General features: G+C 40.3%; 1 protein-coding gene across 2 annotated transcripts in view; it reads left to right on the top strand.

Moving 5' to 3' along the window:
• CNTNAP5 (contactin associated protein family member 5) overlaps positions 1-24,767 on the top strand; it is a gene marked incomplete at its 5' end in the record, with an annotated part of 904,555 nt that overhangs the window by 227,757 nt on the left and 652,031 nt on the right. For both annotated transcript variants that reach the window (XM_082630066.1, XM_082630065.1), the window contains one exon: positions 9,033-9,226. In XM_082630066.1, coding sequence (XP_082486192.1) covers positions 9,033-9,226 — 194 coding nt within the window. The remainder of the gene's footprint in view (positions 1-9,032; positions 9,227-24,767) is intronic.

Genomic DNA, 24,767 nt, shown 5'->3' with positions numbered 1-24,767 from the left:
TTCCTACAGTTTTTTACCTGTTTGAAACCCATAGGGTGTTTGGTCAAGTTCCCACTTACTTTTCCACCAAGAGGCTCCCTAGTCTCTAAATAAATGTGCAGATAGAAGTGTAGGAGCCCTGGACAGGGCCATCCAGCAACATCTAGGTCCTACCCCACATGCCCAGGGGAAAAGTGTGATGTGTAGTGTTCCAGATAATAACCTCCCAGTCTCAGAACTCCTTTCCCAACTGCAGGTCCTGTTATACATTGATGATAACCAAACACTGAGTGAAGGTGCAGGAAGCGACCAGCATGTTTGTGAATGTTGTTTCCACTCTTATCCACACATAAAGTAAAATATTTATGGGGGAGTCTCTCTGCCTTACTCATTATCATCACTAGGTAGTTTTGTCCCTGAAAAATCTCCAACCTTGGCTTACAGAGGCACCAAATGTTTAATAATTAATCGTGCAGCTAGTCATCCAGTCTAACCTCCCAGTCATTTGTGAGAATGTGCTTGTAGCTTTTTAAGGCCTTGTGTAAATACAGAGGGGAAGCATACATCTTGGAAACCCATTCTCTACAGGGTTTACTTTAGGGTATTTTTTTGTTGTTGTTTTTAAATGGCCAGGCTGAGTGTGCTTAAAACAGATTAGGCTTAACAATGCTATGTGTATGTGATTATTTTAGCTCTTGTACTAAATTTATCTTGTACTAAATTAACTCTATTTTTTAGAATGATAGTTGTAAAATATCACTTAGCAGAGACCTGTATATAATCTGTTTTGTGCCCATTTCCAGTGTGTAACATCAATCAAGTTTCATTTCCCTTTCTGAGTTAGAAGTGGAAGTCAGTGTAGAAATTGAGGAATTTCTGCCTTATCTACAAGTTTTCCTGTTTCATGAGCAGAGCCTACCAAGCCTACCTGAGCATGTGAAGTTAGGTATAAGCCCTGTGGTATTCAGGGTTGATCAGGGAGCGGGTCTCTTGTCTTACTTAGAGTTCTCCATAAAAGTAACTACGTACTTGCTTAAGACCTTGGTCCATGTTGAAACCTCAGGCAGGGATGAGAAATCTACAGAACTGGGTTGGAAAACAGTCTCTCCATATAATCTGGATAAACTAGGTGACCCTTAAACCTGGTTTATTCTCTAGTAAATGGAAGTTAAAAATACTATTTCAGGGACTTCCCTGGTGGTGCAGTGGTTTAGAATCCACCTGCCAATGCAGGGACACGGGTTCGAGCCCTGGTCGGGGAAGATCCCACATGCTGTGGAGCAACTAAGCCCGTGCACCATGACTACTGAGCCCACGTGCCACAACTACTGAAGCCTGTGCACCTAGAACCTGTGCTCCGCAACAAAGAAGCCACCGCAATGAGAAGCCCATGCACCACAATGAAAAGTAGCCCCCACTGGCCGCAACTAGAGCCCACATGCAGCAACAAAGACCCAATGCAGTCAAAAATAAATAAATAAATTTATTAAAAAATAAAATAAAATGAAAAAAATTACTATTGCTGATTGCTATGAGAATCAAGTGAGACCTGAAAAAGAGCTGAAGTATGAGTTATGTTTCTAGAGAGAAGTGCTATTATAAAAAAAAAAGGAAGAAGGCAAGCATGCTCTATCCATGCTGTTGAGAGGCCCCGCAGCGGAGTGGTTAAGAAATGGGGTTCGGAGTCCCAGTTTTCTGGGTTTGAATCCCCTGTTCTGCCACTGACCTCTTGTGTGATCTTAGAAAAGCTGACCAACAATTCTGGCCTCAGTTTTTCCTTCTGTCGAATGGAATAATGATAATAATACCAGTCATGAAGAGCTTCTGGGATGATGAGTGAGTCTATGTCTGCCAAGTGTCTAGGGCAGTGCCGTGTACTGAGCAAGGACTATCCTACTGCTAGCTACTATTGTGAGTGAATCAACACTCCAAGGGTGTGTAGAATAGGGGTGATGAGAAGAAGTAAAAGGGTTAACTGCGAGTGGAAAGAAGTGTGCAATCAAGAGCAAAGAGGGGTATTTCTGAATTCACAAATTTTTAGATTTCCTGGGAAATTGTAAGTTTGACTTTAAGTTTCCATCTGTGCTTAGGGGTGGGTGACTGGGGATCAAATTGGAGAAGACTGTCCATCTTTAGATCCGGAGGTGATTTCATGCTGCTTTTTTTGTTTGTTTGTTTGTTTATAATCATTAAGAATAGCATGTTGGATTTAAGCTAACCTGGACCATGAAACAAATAAAAAATTCACTCTTCTTAGTAAAATAGTATAACTGAAATTTTAGAAGCTATTTTCTCCAATGTTTCCTAAACCACTCAGCATGTCATGAGCACCTTTCTCAAGATACAGATTTCCAGGTTAGGCCCCTGCATAAGTTAGCAAAGAGTGGGCCAAGGAATCTGTCATCTTCACAGGCACTCCTGGTGTTTTCTGATGATTGAACACATTTGAGAATCTCATCTAACCTAACGTCAGGAGCAGAGCTGGGTCTAGAACAAAGGCTCTTGACTCTCAATTCCATCTTTTCCCCCAAAGTGAAATCACACAGCATGTAGGGTATGATGTTTGGGCTGTGCTAAGAATAAACTAAGTTATAGCCTGCAAATCATTCTAGACTCCATGTTCTAGATGCTATCAAAACCTAAGGTGTTTTTTTTGTTCTTCTTTCTCTAACTGCTTTAGGTGCAAGGTTAGGTTGTTTATTCAAGATGTTTCCTGTTTCTTAAGGTAGGATTGTATTGCTATAAAATTCCCTCTTAGAACTGCTTTTGCTGCATCCCATTACTCAGCCATAAAAAGAAACGAAATTGAGTTATTTGTAATGAGGTGGATGGACCTAGAGTCTGTCATACAGAGTGAAGTAAGTCAGAAAGAGAAAGACAAATACCGTATGCTAACACATATATATAGAATCTAAGAAAAAAAAATGTCATGAAGAACCCAGGGGTAAGACAGGAATAAAGACAGAGACCTACTAGAGAATGGACTTGAGGATATGGGGTGGGGGAAGGGTAAGCTGTGACAAAGTGAGAGAGTGGCATGGACATATATACACTACCAAACATAAAATAGATAGCTAGTGGGAAGCAGCTGCATAGCACGGGGAGATCAGCTCGGTGCTTTGTGACCACCTAGAGGGGTGGGATAAGGAGGGTGAGAGGGAGGGAGAAGCGAGGGGGAAGGGATATGGGAACATATGTGTGTGTGTGGCTGATTCACTTCGTTATGAAGCAGAAACTAGCACACGATTGTAAAGCAATTATACTCCAATAAAGATGTAAAAAAAAAAAACTAAGGTGGGGTTACTTTTCCCTTAAAATTATAATTTTCCTTTAAATTTCCATTAAATTCCTTTTGATTCAAACTGCAGGGTTTATGGGAATTGTAGTTCCTGATTATTTATATCGCAGTCACAATTACAGAGAGCACTGCCTTAGTTAACACCTGTAACTTGCCAAACACAGGTACCTGTGTGTATGTTACACCTCGATCTGGAGAACAATTCAGAAACAGAAAGCTAATGTGGGCACTGTGTGTCTTAAAAACAACTGCAACTAGTATCTTCAGGCTACTCTTTTAATTTGTGAAAACACACTTATTGTTTGGTGGAAGGAATAAAATGTTTGCCATAGCAACCATGGCAACCTTCGATGTCTTCCCTATTAGCTGTAATTCTGGGAACACCATCAACAGCAGGGAAAAAGTCCTTGGCAATTATCATGCAGTGACCCACCATTTTAAGAGCTTAGGCTGAAGCTCCTGGGTTTGGAAAATTCTTAACTTGATGTGTTAATGAATGCTAACATCAACAATTTCATTTTTGTTAATTTTGGGGGCTTAATAAACTAAGGTTTTTTACTGTGGGCAAAAGGGTGATGTGATTTTCTTTAGACAGACTTGAAGGAATATTTTTAACAATAGCTTTTTTTGTTTTGTTTTGGTTTGGTTTGGGTCAGTCTCTTGTGATTTTATTCTTTGCAAGGAGGTTGGAAAATTTCCTTGTTATTTTATTTCCTTCTATCATTAACATAATTTCTTATCAGATGTAAATATGATAAGAATAAGTAGGATAAATGAAGGAAAAACTCTAAAGCATGACTAAGGCGTCTAGTTGTGGACAATAGGGGGGTAAAGAGAAATAGTTAAGGTTTGAGGATTTTCATTTCAAAAATTGTGATGGTCACACAAAGAGTTCTATATTATACCACCAAATGTCAAGTCACTACATATATTCTTTATGCAATAAGCCATGTAAAAATGGGTCTCAGTTTATAAAAGAAAGGCATGCTGATAATAGAAGATGTTACATGCAAAGAGCATAAAAGAATATAATCACTCATACTTTCATCATTCAGAAGAAATCACCATACACATTTCTTTTCTATCATGTTTTAATATTGTTGAAGTCATATAGTTTACACAGCCTTGCTTTTTTTTTTCACTTAAGAAGAAAGAAGTCTCATGAAATGGGCAGGAGAAATTAAGTGGAAATCAATAGTAGGTTCAGAACAATTTTAGATTTCTCGGAAATGTAATATCTCCTCCTTCTGGGACCTCCCTGCCAGTTTTGAGAAGTTGGGAGAGGGTAGAATAGATTGGGAATCGTGGACATATTGGTGAAGACAGGGTTCATTGATTAAAAAAGTACTTGTGGGGCTTCCCTGGGGGCGCAGTGGTTGAGAGTCCGCCTGCCGATGCAGGGGACATGGGTTCATGCCCCGGTCCGGGAAGATCCCACATGCTGCGGAGCGGCTGGGCCCGTGAGCCATGGCCGCTGAGCCTGCATGTCCAGAGCCTGTGCTCCACAACGGGAGAGACCACAGCAGTGAGAGAGGCCCGTGTACCACACACACACACACAAAAACAAAACAAAACTGTACTTGTGGGCCTAGAAGCTCAGAATCTCTGCTCAAATGTCTCCTCCCAGTCCTTTTCCCCCTTCTTGATTTTCTGGTTTTTAGAAACCTTTTTTTTTTCTGTTACATAAGAGTCTCAAATAGCTGTGCTTGCATCCTGAGTTCCAGGTGTTCTACACTTGCTGGACCTCAGTTTCCCCAACTATAATATGGGCATTATTCTATTTACTCTACCGGGTACTTTGTATGTATTAAGGTAGGTTAAACTGCAGTATCCAATAGATTCCACTACACAATAGCTTAAACAAAATATGTCTTTAGTTCTCATGCATAGTGTAGTTTACGTGTGATGATGCGGGAATCTGGCATCTTCCATGCTGAAGTTCTGCTGTCTTCTAGGTCCTTGTTGGCTGCATCCATCAGTGGTGAAAGGGGAAAGCAAGTGGGGAAGAGACCCAATAGCCTGCAGCTGGCACATCTTCCCACTCACATTTTTCTTGGAGAGAATTTGTCCATAGGGCCACAACTCGAAAGGTACTGAGAGCTGAAAAGTGTAGTTAAGCCATGCACTCTCTGCCGTTCTATTACTACAGAAGGAAGAGAGAATGGATATTAGTGAATACCAGCAGTACTGGGTATTCATGTCTTGCAAAACACTTAATAAAAGACATTCCATGGTAGGGGATGAGCATACTTCTCTTTCTTTCCTTGCATTTGAATCTTGTCAGGGAAGTGAAAACAAAATGTTTTCAAACAAAAGTACTGTTGCTGAAATTCAGCCTCTGTACACCAGTGCCAGATTGAATCTCGGAGACAGACATTTGGGTGAAGTAGGAAGAGATAGCTTTATCACAGGGCACCAAGGAAGGAGTCAGGGCAGCTAGCGCTTAAAAGACCCGAATCCCCTGAAGGTTTTCAGGGAAATGTTTTTGTTTTTTGTTTTTGTTTTGCAGTACATGGGCCTCTCACTGCTGTGGCCTCTCCCGTTGCGGAGCACAGGCTCCGGATGAGCAGGCTCAGCAGCCATGTCTCATGGGCCCAGCTGCTCCGCGGCATGTGGGATCTTCCCGGACTGGGGCATGAACCCGTGTCCCCTGCATTGGCTGGCGAACTCTCAACCACTGTGCCACCAGGGAAGCCCCAGGGAAATGTTTTTAAAGACAGGGTGAGGGAGGGGGGTTGTGGGGAGTGTGATCAGCTCGTGGACATTTTTCTGATTGGCTGGTGGTGAGGTCATTGGGAGTCAGCATCATCAACCTTCTGGTTCCAACTGGTCTGGAGTCTATGTGCTTTTGGGCAGCAAGCAGTTAACTTCTCCAACTTGTTGGGGGCTTCAGTATCTGTAAACAGCTCAAAGGACATGGCTCAGAATAGTATCTACAGTCCTTGAGGAGGTACTAAAGGTCCTTGACTTTGTTTAATGGCTAAAGTGTTATTATTTGTCTTGCTTGACTATTTTCCTTTCTGTGTTTTCTGATTTCTCTGATTAAATTTATTCTTCGACTGAAGTTTTTCTACAGACAAAAGGCAGGTGGAGGACATTGGTGGCAGTCTATTCTGGGAAGGCCTCATAGGGTCCTAGTCGGCTACAGTACTAGCTATTTATTGGGGTGAAATCGATCAGTGTGCCTTTTGGCCAGAGTAGGGCCCATCTCATGTTCTCTGCCCCCTTTGCCCACTCCCAGATGATGACAAGCTATCTCTGCAGTGGGCAGCCAGTGGGGACTCAGAAAGTTCTCATTACCAAGGAGGGGTCCAGTTGAGTCCTCCCGAGCTGGCAAGAATGTAAACTGGGACATCACTAAAATGATTTTCAGTGGCACAGGTTGAAATCAAAAGGGACTTATTTGTTAACACCTCTAAATTAAAAATCCAATGAATCACCCAACCTGATGCCCTGAGCAAGGTTCTTAACAAAAGGGCTACTTTCTTTCTTTTCTTTTTTAATTGAAGTATAGTTGATTTACAGTGTTGTGTTAGTTTCAGGTGTACAGCACAGAAGTTATTCATAATATATATCTCAGTTATGCATAATACAAATCTTTTTTCAGATTCTTTTCCCTTATAGATTATCACAAAATGTTGAGCGTAGTTCCCTGCGCCATACAGTAGGTCCTTGTCGGTTATCTGTTTTATGTATACTAGCGTGTATATGTTACTCCCGAACTCCTATTTTATCCCTCCCCCACCTTTCCCCTTTGGTAACCATAAGTTTGTTTTCTATGTCTGTGGGTCTATTTCTGCTTTGTATATATGTGGATTTGTAGCATTTTTTTTTAGATTCCACATATAAGTGATATCATATGGCATTTGTCTTTCTCTGTCTGACTTATTTCACTTAGTATGATAATCTTTAGGTCCATCCATGTTACTGCAAATGGCATTATTTCATTATTTTCTATGGCTGATTAATATTCCATTGTGTATATATACCACATCTTGTTTATCCATTCATCTCTCCTTGGACACTTAGGTTGCTTCCATATCTTGGCTATTGTAAATAGTGCTGCTATGAATATTGGGGTGCACCCATGGCATACACAATCTACAATAGGTCCCACTCAGGATTCCGATGTCTTGTGGACCCTTGGGTCAAGAAGAATAAATACGGACCTCTTTATACCTATGGGAAATGAAAACAGAAAACTTAGGTCACAAGTCTTCCAAAGAAGCAAGAGTTCATATTGATCTTCTGCAAATTTCCAATGTGTCAAATAATAAAATTCTGGGGCTCAAAGGCTTTGGTCACATTTCAGAATGTTACTGTGTGTCAAACATATAGAATCACATGGAGACCCAGGGATGGGGCCCTCTTATGTCTCTCTGAGATGTTGCATATGCTGTTTCTGTGGCCTGGGTTGGTCTCTCCAACTTTTTCTCTGTCTCACTTTGTTTGCTGGGGAAACAGCTTTCGTCTCCACTGTCACTGTCTCTAGGGTTTTCTGACCACCTACCTAAGCATTCTGTCATCTGTGCTCCTATTGAAACTTGTGTTCTCCTCTCTGAAGGCTCTCTTTCATATCACATTACACATTTTTCTGTGTGTGTGTGTGTGTCTCTTCAGTATCGAGCAACCTCCTTGTGCTCAGTGAGCATCTGTTGAATGAGTGAACACTAACCTCTCAAAGGCATAGTCAGCGATCATGCATCTTTGCATCCACAGCAAAATGTCTGGTCCACAGCAGGTTCACAGCACGTATTTAGAAAAAGCTAAAGATCAGAGAAAAGAAAAGGAGGAATGGAAGAAGAAAGCAAAGAAGGAAGGAAGGAAAGACCAGTCAGGAAGAGGGTATAAGGCATGTTAAAAGTTGTAAAAAAATAGGTGACATTCCATTAGGAATCCAGAAGATGAAAACTGTAATAACTGGGAAAAGAGAGGATGAATCATAGAGGAAACAGAATTTAAGGTGAATATTAAACCATGAAAGGGAATTTGATGGAGGAGGAGAAGGAAAATTGGGTCGAGAATGTTCATTGCAGCACCATTCACAACAGGCAAGACATGGAAACAACCTAAATGTCCACTGACAGATGAATGGATAAAGAAAATATGGTCTATATATACAGTGGAATATTACTCAGCCATAAAAAGAATGAAATAATGCCCTTTGTGGCAACATAGATGGACCTAGAGATGATCATACTAAGTGAAGTAAGTCAGACAAAGACAAATATCCTAAGATATCACTTATATGTGGAATCTAAAATACGATACAAATGAACTTATTTACCAAGCAGAAATAGACTCACAGACATAGAAAACAAACTCATGGTTACCAAAGGGGAAACATGGGGGGAGGAGGGATAAATCAGGAGCTTGGGATTAACATACAAACACTACTATATATAAGATAGATAACCAACAAGGGCCTACTGTATACCACAGGGAACTCTACTCAACATTCTGTGATAACCCATATGAGAAAAGAATCTGAAAAAAAGTGGATATACGCATATGTATAACTGAATCACTTTGCCATACACCTGAAACTTACATGACATTGTAAATCAACTCTACTCCAATAAAATTTTTAAAAAGAAAGTACCAGGGGTTTATGAAGTGAGGCAGACATATTTTGGTTACAGACACCTTAGCTGAACACTGTTTTTTGTTTTTGTTTTTTTTTTCCTCTGTGAGAGGAGACAGTCGTGGCTCTGTGAGATGTTGCTGCAACTCTCTCTCTCTGATCCTCTTCCAGGAAGTGGTGGTTGGTCCCCAGCAGATTCCAATGCTCAGCAGTGGCTCCAGATGGACCTGGGCAACAGAGTGGAGATTACAGCAGTGGCCACGCAGGGAAGATACGGAAGCTCTGACTGGGTGACGAGCTACAGCCTGATGTTCAGTGACACAGGACGCAACTGGAAACAGTACAAGCAAGAAGGCAGCATCTGGGTAGGACAAATTTTCTCATCAATTGAATAAAACTGAGATGCCCTCATGGTAGCCAGTGAACGTTTCTGTCATTTTCCTCTATCCAGATTGCCGGTAGCTTGATAACTGTTGTGTACCCATTCAGAAATAATTAGACCATATCTAGGTCCTATCTGCAGCATGACGCCAGTTCCTAGGGAAATGAGGATGTCTGTTGCAAAGAGTTTAGTGTTTTCCTCCTTTTCTGGTAACTTGGGGATTTCACTGATGGGGCCTTAGTTCTTTCAGGGATAAAAAGAGAACTACAACATGGAAGTCTGATCGTTGACAAGAATGTATTGGTTGACTGAGGATGTGTTTTTAAATATTTACCTATTTTTTTTAACATCTTTATTGGAGTATAACTGCTTTACAATGGCATGTTAATTTCTGCTTTATAACAAAGTGAATCAGCTATGCATTACATATATCCCCATATCTCCTCTCTCTTGTGTCTCCCTCCCACCCTCCTTATCCCACCCCTCTAGGTGGTCACAAAGCACCGAGCTGATCTCCCTGTGCTATGTGGCTGCTTCCCACTAGCTATCTCTTTTACATTTGGTACATACATAACTGAGCTAATTGCATTATGACAAGGTATGTAAAGTGCCTGGTACATAATAGTAAATATTTAGTAGTGTATATATGTAAATATTTACTTATTATGTACCAGTCACCTTACATACCTTGTCATGATACAATTAGCTCAGTTCTGTACCTCGACCAAAGTTGCCCAGTTGGTGCATCTTGGTCCGGTAATCCACAGCCTGGTCTGACTTTAAAGTCATTGTGTTCAACTGCCTATTCAAGTTTTGAAAACAATTAAAAGTGTTAAAAATACAAAACAAATATAAAATTTAGAATGATTCTGCCTTTATAAACAATCTGCAGCTTAGAAGTAAAAGACAGTTTGGTCCAGGTTATGAAAAAAGAAAAAAAAAACGGTGCCTTCCACAACCCTGGACCCAAGTTCTTGACCCCAAAAGGTGAGTGAAAGGCAGTCCCCAAATTACGAGGTGAGGAATTGGAGGTCGAGGCAGGGCCAAAAGGCATCCAGAGGAGACCTCATAGACTTATGCATCAAATAAAATAATGTGTTGGTTCAGGTCACTTTTGCTTTTGGGAAAAAACCTCACCAGATATTTACTTTTTTCTAAATGTGCATAGGAGGTGAAGATTTAGCGGTTGCTAACATTAGCTTTCCTTCTCATAATGTCCTTAATTGTTTTCCCCCTTAAATCAATCCCAATTACACTTCCAAATTGCTGCTGTTTACACATACATTTTTCTGTGTTGGTCTCACTCTGCTGGGAAAACAAATTATATTTTATATTCATTGTTATTTGTTAATTGCTTACCCATCACTATTCGTAATTGAAAGTAATAGTAAACTGAAGATTAATTATGGCGGATTGAAACTGGAGAATATTATAATAGTCATCTTTATTCGGAGTGGCTTGTAATATTAAGTGGTAATATTTATGGAGAGCATGGGTTTTCTTCATTTTACAAATAGCCTTTTGGGGACTATTCTGTTTTTTCCTCAATTTTGAAGCCCCCATAAATTTTGCAGGGTTTTTTTTTTTTTTTTTTTAGTTTGTTTTTAGTTTGAAAAGAGAAATAAGCACGCCTTCCATTTTGAGGCACAATTTTAAGATTTTATGCTGACTTGAGAGGGACAGATAGATGCGGTGTTACTTATTTGCTTCGGCATTTTCAATCAGAACTGGTTGTTTTTCAGATTGAAGTTTTGAGTTCTTTTGTCTAAACTTTTAGAAAACCCTGAGTTTCATTTTCTTCATAATCAAATGACCTGCTTTTGACCTGTCCTGTGGATCAGGATGTATTTCAAGAATGGACAATTTCTCTGGGCTTGTGAACAGTGGGCATAAGGCCTATTTCACTTTCTTGCCCCTGTTGGTTTGCCTGTGCTTCCACAAAACCCCAAGCCCCTTGAAGGCAGGGGCCTGTTTTATAAGTCCTGGTAGGCTCCACGCTTATTATGACTGGACATGTAGCCTGAACTACGTTTTGGATGGCTATTACAAGAACTGCAGAATTGTTAGTGCTTACAGAATTGGAGGGGAGGACACTATTCTCGTGCCTGTCCCTTTCCTCATCTCAGAATAGCCTTGGCCTTTGGGAGGAGGCAAAAGATGCTAGGTGGGCAGAGGAGAAAAGGCAGGCAACCGTTGTGCACAGGAAGGTGGTGAGTTCCAGCTAAGGCCTCCCCAGAGACACTTCCAATGCCTGCAGGGCCCTTGAGAGGGGAGGCAGCTTCAGGACCAACCTGTCAGATGCAAACCCCAGGAGGAGGAAAGATTTGGGGAGGGGTCTTCGCCCCTCCAGTGACATGGGGCAGGGACATGATGGTAAGTCGTGCACACTAACAAGGCTCAAATTTTGAAAAACAATGCGTGTCCCCTCGTATGACTATCGAGGGAACTAACGGCTACCGAAGACCGAAGACCGTACACAACTGCCATTCCGCATACTTAAAAAGGTGTTATGAATTCTGGAGATTCAGGGTTCAGAGACCAACCCAAGCTCACATAACCAGACACTGGTGATGCCAGAATACAAACCAAGACTAATTCCTAACTATACTTGATTGCAGAAACTGTACTTTCTATTTCTTCTTTACTACACTTGAATTTGTTTTCTAATTTTCACAGAACTGATATACCTTTCTCACCTTAGACTTTGCCAGGCCCACTCCAGAGGGAAAATGTTAAACCCTATTGTGTATTTCACGTGCTGCTAAAAGTTAAAAATGAGAAAGCACTAATACTATCTAACTATATCTCTGTATGTTATAAATAGTGCTCAAACTCTCTGAAATTGTATAGGCCTTATAGAATACCCATCAAACAGAGACTCAGAGTATATTACCAAACATTTCATGAACATGTATAAAATCTGACTTGTGCCTAATTTGCATTGTTATTTCCACCAGATTGTTTTATTGAATGAAAAGGATACCTTGAGAGTTTTTCTTTTTCTTTTAAATATAAAATGATAAATCAGACTATAGTTTCACCAAAGTTAATCCTGATAAACAAGATAAAAGCAATAGCCAAACAAGAGGGTTTTATAAAACTCTCTAAATGGTTCAACTTTTCAGAGAAAAGTCAGTACCCCAAAACATCAATACCAAGTATTGACTTAATTAAGGATTGTGTATCACAGAAATAGAAAAATCTCTTGAATGCGACTTTCACAAGGTCTTTTGAAGATCTTCAATTTTCAGATGATATGGAGTTTGTAATGTCTTTTAAAGTTCATTTACCAAGCAGTACAACTATAGCGTACCCCTTGGATAGGATATCAATTTGCTAGTACTCAAGAGATTTCTTTTATTTTGCAAACTTTACTTCAGAAAAAGAATCCCAGAAATATACCTGTCCAATATATAGTAGCAGATATTCATGCTCTAAAAATCCAATTTGCAGAGTTTGTGAACTGGCTCTGAATGCAATGTTCATAAATGAGGCCACCAAGCAGTCATGTAGCAATGCATTATGATTTATGAATAAGCCAGAGTTCTCACTTCACTAAATAATCAGGTGTGAAGGTGTCTCGGGGACAAACTTAGCAAGACTTTTAGAATCTTAACACATCCAATATCTCTTTCTGGTTGGCTTGTAGACATGCCAAAATAACACAGATATTAAGATTCGAACTCTGAGCAGCAACTTCAGCCAACGTTCAGTAAAGTGGATCAATGGATTTGGTACATAGGAACCTCTAACTCTTTAAATCCACAGAGGCCAGAGTCCTGTTACCAGTCATTTTGAAAGATATTCCAGGAGAAACACTTACCGTCCCTATTATATCCACAGATTACCTTTTCACTCCTGTGTCTCTTGTATGTCAGTGTTCAAACCCTTCATGAATCCACCTATGTTTCCTGCATACAACATGTACATGTTCCAAACATACATCCTTCTCTATGGGCATTGTTACTTTCCTTTATATTCTGTTACTTATCACTCTGAAATTTCAAAGACAGCCTCCAATGTGTGTGTTTTAATATGAGACCCATTTTCATTTTTATTTTTTAATTTGTCTTATTGAAGTATAGTTGATTTACAATGTGTGTTAATTTCTGCTGTACAACAAAGTGATTAAGTTATACATGTGTATGCATTCTTTTTATGTTCTTTTCTATGATGGCTTATCACAGGATATTGAATATAGTTCCCTGTGCTCTACATTAGGACCTTGTTGGTTATCAGGAGCCCTATTTTTAAATCACCTTATCCACGTTGTTCCTGATTGATCTTGGACAAGTTAATCAGGATCCTTTTCCTCTTCCCATGACCCTGAAGTACATTATCTGAATATACTGCATTTTGTTAATATCCAGTTTACAGTTTTCTCTTCTAAAATCATGTTGCCACTTCCCAAATATGTCAGCCATCTGGTCGTGTTTGATAGAATCCTTTGGCCTGGATGATACGATGGTCTCTGATTTTCTGTAGCTTTCTGGATCCTGTCCATTATGAAGGGGCTTGCATATGCTACTTAACACCTTTCTGACATAAAGGTCAGTTGAAACAATGGATTATACATTTAGGTCATCAGTTTCTCAATTTCACCCTTGAGTGCCTTCTAAACGCTCTGGGAGAGGCTCTCTGATCTTCATGATTTATACACATTTATTCTGCCAATTTGGCCTAAAATATCCAGAGTATTGATCACTGTCTGACATCGTATTTTAAGCCTACCAATTTCAGAAACCAATTTAAGAGTGAGAATCTCATTACCATCAACATATATCTTTTCAGCTCTCATGAGACCCCAGACACTGTGCTGTGTATTGGACATAACAAGGGGCTTGAAGATGTGGTTAATCCCTCCCATGAATTCACAGAACCATTAAGGACATGCTGCAACACAGCCTATGTGTAAAAGTAGCACCAATGGCAGTTCAGATACACGAAGCTGTCAAGGCGTGCTTGGGGGTATACGGGTGGAAGCTGCTTTGATGAATGGCAAAAGCAGGGACCATGTTTAAGTTCCTTTGGCTTCCTGGAAACTATAAAATGTGGTCTGCCTAATAAAAATTCCATAAAGGTAGGAAGGCAGAAAGAGGAAATGGTGGGGAAGGAGGAGTGTTCAAAGCAGGAGTGTTACCTAACTGAACTTGGGTCCCCTTGCCCAATGCACAGCAAAGCCCATCTACTGACGCTGGGTTGTGATGGAGGAAAGTACAGTGTTTATTGCAGGCGGCAAGCAAGGAAAACAGGCAGCTCGTGCTCAGAAGACCTGAAGTCCCCAATGACTTTCAGGGAAGTGTTTTTAAGGACAGTGTGAGAAATATGTGGTCAGCTCATGCACAGTTCTCCAGCTCGTTGATGGTGAGGAAATAAGGTGATGTTCCAGGGTTCTCAATCATCAACCTTCTGGTTCCAAACTGTCTGGGGTCTACACACTAGTAGTCAGCATGCATTTAACTTTTTCCACCTGTTGGGAGTTTTAGTATCTTCAAAATAACTCAAGGATATGGCTCAGGATGCTATGGCCCTTGAGGAGGAACTAAAGGCCCTTGACTTTGTTTTATGGCTAAACTATTATTATTTTATCTGGCTTGACTGCTTTCCTTTGTTTCTGCATATTCTCACTTCTCTGATTAAATTTGCTCTTTGGAAATCAGGCAAGGTCTAGGCGGCTAAGGCTTTCCTACAAACAAGAGGGGGGATATGGGGGTCTGTCCCCAGGAAGGCCCCACATGGTCCTGCTTGGTTTTAGGAGAAATGCTATAAGCAAAATCTTAAAGGAAGATGTATAAGTACTGAAGACACACAAGTTAATAAATTTAGATACAAGATTTCCCCAATCAGTTATACAAGGTAAACCTGGAGAATGAAGCTTGCTAGAGATTGTAAACTACTAGTATCACCATATCTTCTTTGACTACAGACCAAAGCAAGTAAGTCATTGTGTGTTCATCATTTTGTTATAATATTTTTTTGTTAACTCACAAAGACTACATATAAGAAAATACTATTAAATACATTTTTCATAATTTTGTTAATCGTTTTTTCCTCTACTCTCTCTCTCACACAGATATACACCTAAGCTTTTAATATAGCTATTCATTTCCTAGTTGGACATTGCTGAAAACTCTTTTCAGAGCTTGGCATGATCAGAATATTGCCACTGATTTAATGGAGACCATCAATGCAAGAGCGAGTCATCACCATGCACCAAGTCAAGGTGAAGGGAAATGCAGAGGATTTTGATTAGGGTCAGATGCCAGCTTTACCACTGGTTACTCATATGGCCTTGAAAATTCTACTGAACCTCCTTGGAGTGATCATTGTTTCCATCCATGGCAATATATATTTAGAACCTTCAAAACCCTTTGCATCCATTTCTTTACACTTCCCTGCTCAGAACCCTTGGTTTATGGGCTGCCTTGTGGGAATATACAGCAATGAACCCTGAGCTTCACTATGGATCCAGTTTAGGCCAGACAAGTAAAAGTCTTCCAAGCTTAATACATATTTCCCTTGAATCATTCTCCTGGTTCTGTGCTAAGCACTTTTGTTGACCTTTGATTCTCTTATCACTGGATAAAACTCTGCAGAAAAGGGGACAGAAAACAACTGGCCAATCAGCATTGTGGAAGCAACAGCTGGTATTTACCCCAGAATCAGCAGGCTCCCTCCAGCCCTCTGGCTCCACACTTAGCCCTTGAAAGTTCCTCACCGATGCCCATCTGTTTTCCCTTCTTAATGTTAGAATTTGCTGAATTGTTTCAGAGAACATCCCAACATGGGGCCTAGCCTCTTTAAGGAGTAAATACCTTTCACACATTTACATATGTAGCATTTAAACACATCACATAGACAGAAGTCCACATGTAGTCTTCAGGATTAATATTCATACGGACACTTTCTAGGGGAGAGCAGATGTTTGCAGTCTCCTACAAACTGGTTGTATTTGTAATGGGAAAGGATCCAGCAGCTGATATCAAAGCAAGGAGGGTGATCTGCTTAAAATTCATTCTTCTAAACCCACTGCTATTAAATTAATCTTATTGTTAAGGTACTTAGTGGTTCACAGGAAACTTGACTCATAATTGTGTTTCCAATATGTATAAACCAGTTAGGTTTTAGAACTACCCTCCTTAGATCAGGAGAAATTGGAGTTAATATCTCAGCTTTAACATGTGGCAAAGCATTACATTTTCTTATGTAAGTATATTGAATTATGTTAGCTCGGTATAATGACTACAAAAAAGAAATCTTAGCTACCCGTTATTCATTTAGTCTTCAACTACCATGACATTTTTTTTTCCTTTTTCTTTTTACATAGATCCTCTCAGGTTTTAAGTCTGGTAGCTAGATATTCTGTGACCTTTATAAACAACTAAAACTCTAGAAGGCTCAGTTTCCTCCTCTGTTAAGTTGGTATAATGAATGTACTTAGTGCATGTGATCTGTAAAGGAGAGATTCTCAAAAATGAACGTGTGTCAGAAAGCCCCAAGGGACTTCTTAAGACACAGATTGCTGGGCCGCACCTGCAGAGCTTCTGATCCAGTAGGTCTGGGATGGGGCTGAAAATTTGCATTTATAACAATAACTTAGGTGATCCTGGTGCTACTGGTAAAAGGACCTCACTTTGAGAACCACTGTGTAAACTATAAATGGATGAATGCCTGTAAGCTCTACAATATATAGATGTATAACTGAATCACTTTGCTCTACACCTGAAACTAACACAACATTGTAAATCAACTATACTTCAATGAAAAATTATTCAACTAAAAAAAGTCAAATAGGAGATTCAGATCATTCATAAATAAATAAATAAATAAAGGATATAATTACTATCCCTGTTAGAGGTAGGTGCATGTGATACACCTGGTGAAGATACCCAGAGGACCCTATCTCTCAGTTTTCTTTCTTTTGAGTTTTGCATCCAAAATGGAAAGCAAGCTTAATAAGTCAGGTTTTCTTTCTTTTTTTTTTTTTTTTTTTTTTTTTTTTTTGTGGTATGCGGGCCTCTCACTGTTGTGGCCTCTCCTGTTGTGGAGCACAGGCTCCGAATGCTCAGGGCCATGGCTCATGGGCCTAGCTGCTCCGTGGCATGTGGGATCTTCCCGGATCAGGGCACGAACCCGTGACACCCCTGCATTGACAGGTGGACTCTCAACCACTGTGCCACCAGGGAAGCCCTTCTTTTTTTATATATATAAACTGAATACACAGTGGGGAAAGTAAAATCTCCTTTTGGTTACAGGCAAAGATAGTTACCCACCCAGGCTCATTAAAGACAACTAGCTAGGAGTCCTGTTAGTAGACAGAAGAGCTGGAAGAAGAGCCTAGTGGAGCTACTGATGCCTAAAGCAAAGGGCTCTAGTCCAAAGTCTGAAGCCCCAAGAGTCTACTTGGCTCTAGCCAGATGGAAAGAGTCTAGGCTGGTGGGGACCTCAAGGAGGCTGAGTCTCTCAAGTGTTTTTAAAAAGTCCAAAGGAAAGTAGGCTTCATTAAGTTTATTATTTTAATGATAGTGGTTGATATTAAGGAGAAAAGCATAACGTGGTAAACACAAGTTTCTATTCCTGTTAAGTATGGTTGCCAGTTTTGTTGGCCTCAATGTTAACAAAAGGAGAGAGCTCAAGGAGTTGGTCTCGTGTTTTGAATCTGGCCAGTTGCCATTGCTCATGTGGGGACGGTGTCCTCCCCACTGCCTTGTGACCAGCAGCACCACTGCTGCTGTGGTGACTCTCTGAATTCCAGAGCTGAATGACAGCACTAAATTTATCTAGATGCTAGGTTTGACAATAATTCTCTAATTTAAGAACTCCAGAATTATTTGGAAATGAAATAACAAGTCCATGAAGAAAAGGAACAGTGCTTTTCTGTTTTGTTTGTTTTTAAGTATTTGAAGGAGAGAAAAGGAGTCTGAAAAATTGGGCTGAAATTATTTTGACCTGAATATCATAGGTGCTTTGTTGTGTGGGAAGGTTGTGTGGGAACAACAAAAATTCTGTACCAGAGAATCATGGACCCCTAGCATCCTGTCTTATCTGCTTGTAATTTAGGACATCAAACATCTGCTAGGCACATTCTGCATGCAATAAATTAAGAAGACTTCAAGAGTAGAATGTAGAAATCCTTAGAGGTGAGATAAATACATGGAAAGGTACACAGTGAAAGGGTATGTGGGCATACAGATGAGAGCATGAAGTTTCTGACTTGTCAGTATAATAAGTGCTATGAATTTTTTTTCCCATTAGCTCTTTTGATCTGGCAATAGTTCATCCACCATTTTGTCCTATCTGTCCCCGTTTGTGACACACTGAAATAACTGAGGGCCATAATCCCATTAATGGACTGTGAAGCCAAGTAGAAGGAACTGATAAGGACCAAGGAGATAAGCCTGAACAAGTCAGTGCCATATTCTAAACAACTCATCTGCCTGTGTGTGGTAACATCTGTGGATAAGAAGGACTCTGAGTGTAGGTGAGAGAAAGGAGAGCCCTGAGTAGGGTAGGAATCCATGACACACATCCACTCTTTTATTTTATTATTTTATTGTATTTCATTTTATTTTATTTATGTATTTATTTTTATTGAAATATTGTTGATTTACAATGTGTTAATTTCAGGTATACAGCAAAGTGACTCAGGTATATACTGTATATATATATATATATATATATATATATATATATATATATATATATATATATATATTTATATATATTTATATTATTTTTCAGATTCTTCTCCCTTATAGGTTATTACAAAATATTGAATATAGTTCTTGTGCTGTACAGTAGTTCCTTGTTGATTATCTGTTTTATATATAGTAGTGTGTATCTGTTAATCCCAAACTCCTTTGGTAACCATAGTTTGTTTTCTAAGTCTGTGGGTCTATTTTTGAGTGTGGATGCCTTTCTGCCGAGAAATTCTATGCCTGGGTCTCTCTTCCAGCCTCCCCTACCTGGTGCGTAAGTCTGTAGGTATTGTGTTTCAGACATCGTGTTCACATGTGTGCTGTAAGTGTGTGAAAATTTAAGAATGGATGTGGATGTACCAAGGCATAGCTTGGGAGGGGCACCCTAAGCCACCTGAATAAACAGAATATTTGGGGAAGATCCTGTGCTTTCCATCCGTGCTCTGTCTGGAGGTCCATCCCTGGATCCCCATTCCATCAAGTCGGCTGTAGGTGATAAGAGCTACAGAAAGAGAGCAAGGAACACACATTTTAAATCAACTATACTTCAATAAAATAAATTTAAAAAAAATGAGGCAAGGAAACTTCAGGGAAGAAACAGATACGGACCTAAGAGGGAACAGGAGTCAGGGCTCAAGAAGATCTGCACGGTGTTTAAGGCACCTGATTCAGAATCGACCCTGTCTTGTGTGACTTACAGAACAATTTAAGAGAGGTATCAAATAGAATAAACACAGGATTTGTAATTAAGGAATCTATACCCCCATCCAGTCCCTTTGTCTAATTGATGTGTGCATCTTCAGGACCACTTAACCTCTCTGAGCCTCTAAGGATGTATCTTATTCAAAGGCATGCATCTTGTCCAGGCACGTAGTAAGTCTTCAATAAATACTGGCTGTGAATAAGTAAATACTATATCATTTTCAAAACATACTCACTGAATATGTATTGTGACAAGTCACAAAATTGAGTTTTGGAAAAAATACATATAATACCCTTTACTTTCCCAGAAAATAACAGAAATTCCATCTGTTTGGCTAAAACACAGGACTTGTGTAGGAGATAAGGCAGGACAGGTATGTTGGCTGATGCATCTTCTGGGCTTGTTCAGGTAAATTCCTTTATCCCTATTGTTCTAGTATAGTTTTTTTTTTGTGTGTGTGTGTGATATGTGGGCCTCTCACTGTTGTGGCCTCTCCCATTGTGGAGCACAGGCTCCAGACGCACAGGCCCAGCGGCCATGGCTCACGGGCCCAGCCACTCCATGGCATGTGGGATCTTCCAGGACCAGGGCACGAACCCATGTCCCCTGCATCGGCAGGCGGACTCTCAACCACTGCGACACCAGGGAAGCCCTCTAGTGTAGTTTTTGAGTCCCCTTTCCCTCTCAAAATGGTTTGGTTTGGATGATAATTTTATGGTCAATGTACTTCTAGGGACCCTTAATTCAGAGGAAGCAAATTGTAATAAACTCAGGAGTAAAGAAGACTAAGAGCATGTAGTACCTTTTGAATGTGTTGGACAAGAGAACAGGTAATGATATTAATTGATGTTGGATGACCCTTATCCAAATGTTAATTCAGGAGATGGCCAGCAATGATACTTTACAAATTTAACGTTTAAGTATGATGACAGGGCTACCAATGGATAAAACATTTTTTTTGTAATCCTCCAATTATTTTACAAGTTCAAGGAATCTATATAACCTTAGTGTGAGCAATAAGGCAGTAAGTACTGAAACCCTACTTTCTAAGAAGTTCCTGGACGAAGCATGTGAAGACAAACAAGGAGGGAGCTTACTTGCCTCAATGAATTTTTGCTAAAGACAAAATGAGTTTATCTGGGGAAAGAAACCCAATAGAAAGTAGATCAGCAAATAAGAGAAGGATGTACTTGGTTTAGCAGCGTCAAAGTATCCAAGTCACTCTTCTATTCAGTGGAAGTATAGGTAAGGGCACATGATTATTAAACTGTCTGTTTTGGGCCACTTTTTACTTGCACACAGACTTGCAGAGGGTTAAATAGTGTCCCCCCTGGGACCACAGAATGTGGACTTTTTTTGGGAATAAGGTCTTTGTGAGTGTAGGTAGTTAAGGATCTTGAGGTGAAATCATCCTGGAATTAGGGAGAGCTCTAAATCCAGTGACTGGCATTCTTATAAACACAGGAGAGGACACCAAGAAACACGAGAAAGATCAGATAAAGATGGAGGCAGAGAATGGAGGGATGCTGCTACAAGTCAAGACACCAAGGATGGCCAGGAGCTACCAGAAGCTAGGAAGAGGCAAGGAAGGACTCTTCATTAGAGCTTTCAGAGAGAGAGTGTGGTCCTCCTGACACTTTGAGTTTGGACTTGTAGCCTCCAGAACTATCAAAGAATAATTTTGGTTTAAGCCACTTCATTTTGGTAATTTGAGTAGCAGCCCCCATCTCATGTACAAGTTTGTGGATTCTGCTATGATCTCACATATGCATCTCCGAGTTCTTCCTCTACTGAGGAAGTGTAGACACTGTGCATAGCAGCTCCTATATAACAACCTCTCTTATTCCTCCACAGCTCCTAGCACAAATGCTACAACTTGTTCAACACAGCCATGACTTGCTGTGCCTTGTAATGCTTTTCCATCTTTAAGCATTTATTCATCCATCACCTGGAATTCTCCTTCAATCCGCACCATGTCCCCTCAACACATACATTTCCACTTCTGCAGGTTTTCTCTCATCTTTTAAGATCCAGTTGAAATATTATCTCAGGCCCACAATGACACGTCTCCTGAATCAGTCACTTCAAGTAGAAGTGATCTCTTGCATATCTGTCCTCCCTTTCCACTTTGTTGCGTCACCTCTTAGGACTTAGAGCAATTCTTCTATTTTGTTGTAATCCCTCTAAGTGTTGCTCCATTTGAGTTAGTCTTGTCCAAGAAACCGAACAGGGTGATTTTGGTAGATGGAGCCCAGTCTGATAGGTAACTCCATCTCTCTACTTTGACTTGCACAAAGTTTGGGGTTAGTAAATGCAAACTCTTACATATAAAATGAATAATCAACAAGATCCTACTGTACAGCACAGGGAACTATATTCAATATCCTGAGATAAACCATAATGGAAAAGAATATAAAAAAGAATGTATATTTGTGTAGAACTGAGTCACTTTGCTGTACAGTAGAAATTAACACAACATTGTAAATCAACTATACTTCAATATAAATAAATAAATAAATAAATAATCCCCCCCAAATAGTAATATGTTGACTATTTGCCCTGGTTGCCTCATTCCACAGTGATAAAACTGAAATATTCTCTAAAATTACTTTTCCATCATTAGAAATGTGACTTTAAAGCCATGCAATTGATGCATTTGGTAGGGATTATCTTTTGCCCATAGCTCATTAAAGCTGTCCTTCCATAGCACACATATTACTAGGAACAGCTATATGGAAGCCCCCAAGTGAAAAAGTGACCCATGCAGGGCCTCCCGGATGGCGCAGTGGTTGAGAGTCCGCCTGCCGATGCAGGGGATACGGGTTCGTGCCCCGGTCTGGGAGGATCCCATATGCCGCGGAGCGGCTGGGCCCGTGAGCCATGGCCGCTGGGCCTGCGCATCCGGAGCCTGTGCTCCGCAACGGGAGAGGCCACAACAGTGAGAGGCCCGCATACCGCAAAAAGAAAAAAAAAAAAAAAAAAAATAAGTGACCCATGCAAATGGCTTGGCATGAGAAAAATACCCACAGCAATGCAGTCACATGATGACTCTGAGGTGTGGGCAATGAGTGAGCTAACTTGGAGGAAGCAGCCAGAGTTGTCAGGGGGAAGAAGAGGGTGTGATGCCTCATTAATTTGTTCTTAGCAAACAATTTTCAAAGATTTGCCACAGAGCGATGCTCCAAGAATATGCTCTTTGTACATGACCAAAGATGATATGACAGGCATTTCAAAACAGTAATTGTTGGATTAATGACACTGCTGAGGAAAGAGGATTCATTATACCTAATTTGGAAGATTGTGAAAAAGTTGTCTACATGGGTTACAAGGTGGCAATTGGGCAAAACGGCTGGGCAAATGCAAGATGACATTATGACACCTCTTCGGATGTCTTAGATATACAGAACCTTCTCTCACCCTTCATTATTTGAAAAATATGGAACAAGGCTACGTGTTTAAGGGCCCAAGTTCTAATTGAGTCTAGCTGTGTGCTGCTCTCTAGGAAGAATCTGGCCCTCTGGTTGCTACACAATATTCCAGGAAAATAGGAGGTTGTGACTGTGCCATCACAGTGCTCCACTTAAAGGGATTCCACTAAAAAGGAAAATAGCATGTTAGCACAGAGAACTTTATGGCAATTTCCTTGTACAACTCACATATCGGGACTTCCCTGATGGCGCAGGGGTTAAGAATCTGCCTGCCAATGCAGGGGGCATGTGTTCGATCCCTGGTCTGGGAAGATCCCACGTGCCACAGAGCAATAAGCCCATGCACCACAACTACTGAGCCTGCGTGCTAGAGCCCGCAAGCCAAACTACTGAGCCCACGTGCCACAACTACTGAAGCCCACACACCTAGAGCCCATGCTCCACAACAAGAGAAGCCGCCGCAGTGAGAAGCCCATGCACCACAACCAAGAGTAGCCCCCGCTTGCCCCAACTAGAGAAAGACTGAGCACAGCAACAAAGACTCAACTCAGCCAAAATAAATAAGCAAATAAATTTATAAGACTCACATATCCTTCTATGATAATGCAAATATTCATCCATGGTCATTTGAAATTAAATAATGTGGAATAATTTTATTTATTTATTTATTTATTGTTTAAATTTTATTGAAGTATAGTCAATTTACAATGTTGTGTTAATTTCTGCAGTACAACAAACTGATTTAGTTATACACATACATGTTCTTTTTCATATTCTTTTCCATTATGGTTTATCACAAGATATTGAACGTAGTTCCCTGTGCTATACAGTAGGACCTTGTTGTTTATCCATTCTATATATAATAGTTTGCATCTGCAAATCCCAAACTCCCAATTCATCCCTCCCCCACCTCCCTCCCCCTTGGCAACCACAAGTCTGTTGTCTACGTCTGTCTGTTTCTGTTTCATAGATATGTTCATTTATGCCATATTTTAGATTCCACATATAAGTGATATCATATGATATTTGTCTTCCTCTGTCTGACCTACTTCACTTAGTCTGATAATCCCTAGGCCCATCCATGTTGCTGCAAATGGCATTATTTCATTTTTTATGACTAAGTAATATTCCACTATATAAATATACCACATCTTCTTTATCCATTCATCTCTTGATGGACATTTAGGTTGCTTTCATGGCTTAGCTATTGTGCATACTGCTGTTATGAACATGTATCTTTTTGAATTAGAGTTTTCTCCAGATATATGCCCAGGAGTGAGATTGCTGGATCGTATGGCGACTCTACTTTTAGTTTTTTGAGGAACCTCCATACTGTTCTCCATAGTGGCTGCACCAATTTACATTCCCACCAACAGTGTAGGAGGGTTCTCTTTTCTAATGTGGAATAATTTTAAATGCATATATCAGTAACCAGTAATACTTCCAACTAGTATAGCTTAATATGTTCCATAATATAAAATCCTTTGGAGCTTCCCTTGTGGTGCATTGGTTAAGAATCCACCTGCCAATGCAGGGGACATGGGTTTAAGCCCTGGTCCCGGAAGATCCCACATGCCACAGAGCAACTAAGCCCGTGCACCACAACTACTGAGCCTGCGCTCTAGAGCCCGCATGCCACAACTACTGAAGCCCATGCGCTACAACTAGAGAAAGCCTGCACACCTAGAGCCCGTG

The sequence above is a fragment of the Mesoplodon mirus genome (genome assembly GCF_964341445.2).
Source record: "Mesoplodon mirus genome assembly, chromosome: 8".
NCBI classification, from domain to species: Eukaryota; Metazoa; Chordata; class Mammalia; order Artiodactyla; family Ziphiidae; genus Mesoplodon; species Mesoplodon mirus.
This window is presented reverse-complemented; position numbering and strand designations above follow the sequence as displayed.